This window comes from Carassius auratus, unplaced genomic scaffold (assembly GCF_003368295.1).
Source record: "Carassius auratus strain Wakin unplaced genomic scaffold, ASM336829v1 scaf_tig00214138, whole genome shotgun sequence".
NCBI lineage: Eukaryota > Metazoa > Chordata > Actinopteri > Cypriniformes > Cyprinidae > Carassius > Carassius auratus.
Window position 1 is genome coordinate 302,386 of NW_020527534.1, and position 7,343 is coordinate 309,728.

General features: G+C 36.3%; 1 protein-coding gene across 2 annotated transcripts; it reads left to right on the forward strand.

The window, feature by feature from the left end:
- The first annotated feature begins 377 nt into the window (after positions 1-377).
- LOC113091211 (neuropilin and tolloid-like protein 1) lies at positions 378-5,813 on the forward strand. Of its 2 annotated transcripts, none has more exons than XM_026256641.1 (5): positions 378-799; positions 2,434-2,487; positions 2,574-2,708; positions 3,895-4,143; positions 5,425-5,813. In XM_026256641.1, exons 2-5 carry the CDS (start codon positions 2,451-2,453, stop codon positions 5,448-5,450), a joined length of 447 nt encoding a protein of 148 aa, XP_026112426.1. In that variant the 5' UTR covers positions 378-799; positions 2,434-2,450; the 3' UTR covers positions 5,451-5,813. The 2 variants fall into 2 exon arrangements, with proteins under 2 accessions (XP_026112426.1, XP_026112425.1); XM_026256640.1 differs by having other exon boundaries at positions 379-1,514.
- The last annotated feature ends 1,530 nt before the right edge of the window (positions 5,814-7,343 follow it).

Consider the following 7,343-nt stretch of genomic DNA (forward strand, 5'->3'; position numbering starts at 1 on the left):
CATAATGAGCTTTTCTTTTCTTTTTTCTTTTTTTTGAAGTTAAATACAAACTTTTATAATGTTACAATTTCCAAAATGTGTTATTTTAAGCAAGATTGTGTTACATTTCTGCTTCAACTGTTTAAATAAATGCATACATGGTTGCTCTGAAAACGATTAAATAGTGTATGTTGTGATTTTGCTTTAAGTTTTTTTTCAAAGCATGTTTAGCCTAGATACCCATAAAAAAACACTGGCTATTAATTTGGTTTCCCATTCATATGTGGTATACTATTGTTCTTTTCAATGATAATTTAGGAATAAAAAAAAATCATTATTCCACACAACATTACTCTAGGAACCAAACGTGTAAAACAAACCCATGTTAACAATTAACACTGCACACAATGAAAATAGGAAATAGGCAAGAAAACAGCGCGCTGTTTTCTCCATATTTAGATGGCATCAAGTTTATTGATGAATGAACTTAACATTTTTAAAGCTAGATAAACGGTGATTTTTCCTGAAAGTGGCTAGCTGGCTCAAACGAGCCTCGTAAATCCTCGAATGAATTGTCTGCATGCTCCGCTACTTCACTCCAATTGTCCGCAAGCTGCAGATGTTCTTCGCCACCCAGCACTGCATGGTGCAGTTAATGCCGGAGATGCTGATAGTAGTTCTGGCTAGATATCCATATTTATGCTTTTTTCTTTTCCTCACATAGAGTTTTTTTTTTTCTGCTTACCTCCCAGGTTTCGCTCTAGTGCTGTCGCGTGAGGTGTTGGATTCATTGGATCCCGCAGTCTGACCGGGCTGTGCGGTGCGTCTCCAAGAGCATCATCAAAAATATCTTTAGTGGATATATATGACGAACAGTTCCGTGTGATGCCGCATCATGTTGACATAACTCTGCTGAAGAACTGAAATTAATGAAATAACCGCAGAGGAACGATGATATGACTTAACTCTTTGATGTGAAGGGAAGCAGGAAAGGGTTTTATAGCTGCATATACCGCCGAGGAAACGGGAATGAGGCTTTAAACACGTTTCTTGTCGCTGAGTTTCTTGCTAAAGTTGGCTTTTCTCAACAGTGGAACAATGAATTGGAATGGATATTCTTAGAAGTATTCCTTAGAGATGGATGAAAGATGTTTTAACCTTTCCTCTTTATGAATCTTTTTCGTGAGTCTGGAAAGGTGGAGCGTTCAGGAAAAGCTAATGACGGACCTATTAATCCATCAAAAGCACCAGAGGGGTTTGGAAACGTTTGGATGGAAATGTTTGCACCTTTTTCTGGTTTTATACGGAACTACTAATGCTTAGTTGTGGATGTCTGCTGGAATCACCATTGTATTTATTGATATAGAGAAATGAATGCAGGGCTGTTGACACAATCGCTGTGAATTTAGCTTTTTTTTTTCTCCCCCGCAAATATCCATATTTTCTTCTGAAAGTATTCCGATCTAAATGGAATTAGTTGAGAAAGCCCTTTGTGAAAGGAATAGACATGGTACATGGGAACAGGTTCCTTCACGGTGAGTCCAGCTGCCAGTTAACTTCACTCTCTTCTCCGTTACATTTTACGCATGAGGTCTATTCGCATTTACCGGTCTTTCTCGCTTTCTTCCTTTAGGAACTTTCTGTGTGATTGTAAGCTGATTGAAATTTCATTTGATATACTCTGAGTGATATGCAACTGCATAATGACATTGCAGTCTATATAATATTTTCCAGTTGTGTTGTTTTCTGCTGTAAAAAAAACTGTTTAAGGTGTAATCTGGTATCTATTGTAGCTGTTCTAAGCTGATCATGAGCTGGTGCAATATTGGTTATTAGCCAGTCCAAGCTAGTGATGTGGTAGTCCACAAGCTGGTAAACCATCTTGGACCAGCAACAAACCATCTATGAGCTGGTCATACCAGATTTTTAAGCTGGTTTTTACATGGTAGTTTAATCCTAAATTGTTAGAAGCTGGTTATTATCTAGTTCAAGTTGGTTGAACATTTTGGGAAAGCAACAGACTGACTGCTAGATGGGCAAATGAGTTTAAGCTGGTTTGTAGCTAGTCAACCAGCCAATGACCAGTTGTATTACCATATTCCAAAACAGTTTCCGGATAAAGGTGAAACTGTAAAATCATCGGTTTCCCAATTTTACAGTACATCCATAATAAATGAGTCAATCTGGGAAACACATGCAAAATAAAGATGAAAATAAGTTACAACAAATAGAACTAAAAGTACTTTAAATTGTATCCAGGTTTTGACCAAATTCCTTAAGGATACGATTCCAGATCTTGAGTTTCAGCCATTCCTAAAAGGCATTTGCAAATATCCGTTGTGTGATTTAGAGCAACGTGATTATATGTAGGAGCGGCATCCTTCAGTCCAGCTTTATGTTCATAATGAGTCCACATGAGTCTATGATGTTTTGATCGTAAATCTTCTGTCGCAGTTGTTGCAGGTCTTCTCATGCTTGGGTTGTCTGGGGCAACAAAGAAGGAAACAGGTAATGATGTTTTGTCACAGAATACCCACCCACTCTCCATCTCCATGTTTCCTGGCAATCTCTGACATTTGACTGCTCTATTTCAGTGAAAAACAATTCAGGAGTGCAGCCAGCAGGACAGTGTGGAACCTGGGTAAAAGAACCAGAGGGAGGCCTCTTCACCTCACCAAATTACCCAAACAAATATCCTCCAGAGCGAGAATGCATCTACATCATTGAAGGTAAAAAAAAACCTTGTAACACAGACAAATCTGCCATATGACACTCGGATGGTAGGGGTTGTTTTGAATTGTTCAGCAAGGCAGTGGCACTTGGAGTGAAAGATGCAAGAGCCATCAGTTGATTGTTAATCATATGCAGGACTATTATGATGCTAATAAGCACTAGTGTTTCATTTGCATTCATAACAGAAGGATTTATAGATCAACAATCTCTCAATATCTGAACGCTAATTTGATTAACGCAATTAGATTTCCACAAAAAAAAAAAGGGGGTTATCTTTCAGTCGCATCTGTTGGACTGCTAGCATGCTGTTCTGCTGCGAACTAATAATCAAATTGAACCAAGAGGCTAATAGTTATTTTCTTGTAATCAGATGCTTTATATGTGATAATCTCTGTAATAAAAAAATTACAAACAGTGCTAGCCAGATAAATAAATAATACATAAATTATAATAAAACAACAATCAAAATAAAACAATAAAAATGTATTTATTTATTTGCATTTTGTGCATTTTAATGTTTTTGAAAGCCAAAAGCCTTCCAAATACATAGGAATACATTGTTAAATAACCCACTGAGTAATAATTCAAATAAAAATCAGTAGTTGATGCGATGTCAAATATGTATTCATGTAGCCAATAATAAACTAACTGTAGTCTGATTACAAGTACTTTAAAATGTAGGCCTAATATAATTATTTACAAATAACTATTTTTTTGGATTTTCTTTACACAATCCAGATTACATGTAATCAGTCACTACCCAGCGCTGATTATAAATATTGTGAGATCTTAATAATAAATCCCATGATTTAACTCATGTGGTCTTCAAACCTCAGAGCTTTTATATTAGTATATTTTTTCATTCTTCCTTACAACATTTTAGTCATTTTGTGTGATTATCATGTTACAGTGGAAATAAATGCATATGAATCCAATCCATATCACCAAAACAGCCTTTGTATACTAATAATGGCAGACAAAACGCAATTATTTTACGATGTCAAGATTTACATATGAATGTGATTCATATAGAAATGTACAATATTTAAGAAAAAAAAAAAAAAAAAAACTTAATCACAATTGCAAAGAGAGTGTGTTGTACAGTACATATGACATCATCAATCATAAATTACAGATGTCAGTCTTGATTTATGTTTTTTTTTTCTTCTTCTTCTTTTTCAGCTCCCCCGAGACAATGCATTGATCTTTTCTTTGATGAAAAGTATTCAATCGAGCCTTCATGGGAATGTAAATTTGACCATATTGAAGTCCGAGATGGGCCCTTTGGCTTTTCTCCAATAATTGGACGCTACTGCGGCCAACAGAACCCTCCATATATCAGATCGAGCGGCCGTTACCTATGGATAAAATTTGTTGCGGATGGCGAATTGGAAGCGATGGGATTTTCTGCAAGCTACAATTTCACAGCAGGTACATACAGTTTTATGCTCCCTATATGCAGTGTCAGTAACATTTACGTTTATGACAGATTGTTACATTTTTCAACCAGTGAGTTTAGGTTTTGGCTTTTGCTGATGCTCTTTTAGAGATCTAGATCCGGTTATAACTCACTAACCTCAGGATATTGTTATCCTCTGCAACTTGAATTCATGATGCAATCAGTAGCTACTCTTCAAAATCCATGCTGCTGATTCATATAGTGATTATTTCGAGTCCATGTTGGTTCTGTCAATGATCCAAATATGCAGTTGAGCTTATTAATCTTATTCTATTGCAGTGATAAAGAGGCTGTATGTCCCAGTTTGTCTAAAACCTTTTTAAATTGTTTACTTTGATCAATTCTTAGTACCACAATGAATGCTGACAATCTGACCAGGACCATATTTAGATGTTAAAGTTTGCCAATAAGATACTAAATGGTAACAACAACATCATTCCGCATATAGTTGATTTCATTTACCTGTAATGGAATCATTTGAAAATATGTAGCACATCGCACAATGGTTGTTTTTATCAGACGTCACATTCTCAGTGCACTATAAAATTTTTACTGCTTTCTGCTCTTTTGCCTTAATTTATAATTGAATCTCTGAAGTGAGTCTGAACGGCAAGTAATATTGTGCCTGAGTTCAAGTGAGAGCTGTTTGTGTAAATTTTGTGCAAACTGAGCAGTGATAGATATTGTGTGAAGAATGCCAAAAGCAATATTTGAATAAAGTTACAACTAAAGTTGTAAATGCAGAAAAATGTCACTGAACTGTCAAGCTTTAAGGGCCTTGCAGAAGAATTGCACAGCTGTGGTACTGGGTGCAAGAAAAAAGTAGCACAGAATCGAAGGTAGCACTGATTTAGAGTAATACTGTATCTGAGAAATGAGTTATGAGCCGAGGCTTTTTTTTCCATCCTATTGTGAGTCAGGAGGAAATTCTCTTGCCAAGTTTGGAGAAACTGTTCAGCGTGTATGGATTCAGACTCTCGCTTCGCAACTTGCCAGGGAAGAAACACAGCTTCCTCTAGTCTTGATAAGGAATATCAGTGGCATATAATTTACATAATTAAGGAGATAAAAGTCCCTGAATTCACTTCCCTTGATGTTCCCCCCCAAAAAAAGTGGAGAGCGCATCTGCTGTGCTGTAGCCAATGGTAACACATGCTAATGCAAAAGGTGCACCAGATGAATGAAAAGCAGGGGATGAGGAAGGGTAAAATTGCATATATTCATCTTCCTTTTTCACATTTTTTTTGTTACAGAAAAGAACATCACTGTGTTTAACTGAAAATGTATGCTGCTTTTTATCACAAAACGGCCCGTCAATCAAATTGTGCCCATCTGCAGTGTGAGAGAGGAGGAATTTATTCTACATTCGTCATGCTGGGGCTCTGGGCGGCATAAGTTCTGAAATTTCCTGCATAAGACCTCATTAGCTTGCTTGCTTCAGTCATATCAATTCGAATACATCAGTGGAAGTCCAACTGAATTACGGATCTGACCTCAAGACATTATTTTAGTTTGGAGCCATTTGATCAGTATCATATAGTCGTGAAAAACATTGGAACTTCAGTGAGATTTGAGGCCTGTACTAGTCAAAGGTTTGGAAACTGAATAAATGTTTACAAAATATCATAATACCAAAAGGTTTTTCATGACATTTGTTTCCATAACTGTTCTCACAGTTTCTTCTGACAATACGGATGAAACACGAAAAAAAAACAAAAAAAAAACTGAAAGTTCCTGGCAGTATTTATTATTCAGAGTGGAACTTTAAAGTGACCAGTGATGTCAAATCCTCAGCTAATGACTAATTTTTTAATTAATGAATCAAAAACACACAGAATGACCAGTGAAGTCCAGTTCTCAAGCAACTGATTCTGAGTCAGGATTTCCTAGTTTGTCAGTGTCTCCACAACATGGCAGCCGTAGCAACAATACTACAGTGAGAATCAAAGTTACACCTTCTTTCTTTGCGTAAAAATGTGGGCATTGTTATGCAAATCTTCCCACACAGTGACGTAGAGATGTGGGCGTGTTTAAATTAAGTTTTAGGGAGGTGTGGACGAGTCTCAACTTTTAAATAGAATATCTCTTTGAGGCTTTAGTCTTTGCAACTTTAGTGATCTTATCTATTCACGAACAGCTTGTAACACTCCAAAGATTATATGACCCCTTTAGTTTCTAATTTTGTGGTCTGTAAAAGAAAGCATTAGAAGAACATCAGAGTGAGTAAATAATGACTGAATTTTCATTTTTGGGGTAAATATCTCATTAAGACTTTTCAAAAGAATAGTTAGTGTTACCAGACTCGTTTAGAAGAATCTGAAACCTTAAGTTTCTCACAATTCCCATCTGTAACTGAGTGTACTAAAATCTTTAATAAGCCATTGAAACTTATATTTTGAACACAGATTTTATGATTATACTCAAATTGAAAAAAAATCATTTAAATTTGTCTTTGTGACTCTCTAAAATAAGGAAAATGAAATATTCAGAAAGTGTGGGAATGCTATAAACTGCTGTGAATCTTGAATGGACATCATGCATCCTAGCAAATTTGAACATCATATGGTTTTAATTCTTGAGGTTCCTAATTTGGTTATAAAGTAATTAAAGGTGTTTTCACCCAAAGTTAGTTTCATCTGGAATTTAAGATGCATGGCATAATCCATTGCTGAAGCCAAACTCCTGGATGGCTCAGTAATAGAAAAGTAGAATGATGTGTAATTACTTCTTGATATCGTGCAAAAATAAAAATGGTTGTGCAGTCACTCTCAGCATTCAGATGCAATTATCATGCAGATATTGTATGAGTTCATTCCAATAGTCAGATATTGCTGTCTGTAGACAGACTTCCTCCCAGTACTCTACTATATCTATCTTGATTAAGCAGTAAAAGCAGGAGACTCAACATATTATGGTTCGCTGTGAACAGAAACTTAGTGAGTATCATTTGTCCCTTCCCTTTACTCTCTGTACAACTGTCCTTCTCTTCTCACAATCTAGAAAACTCACATGCTCATTCTCCTGAGTCTCACTTCCTTGTCTCCTGGGCTTGACTGACCTTATTACCCCACCTTCTCTTTTCTAAGAGATAAAGATGTGTTACCAGACAAGATCTGGCGGGGTTAAATAACAGGGAGAGCTGCTCCCCTGATGTGTCTTCCCCCAGGTCACT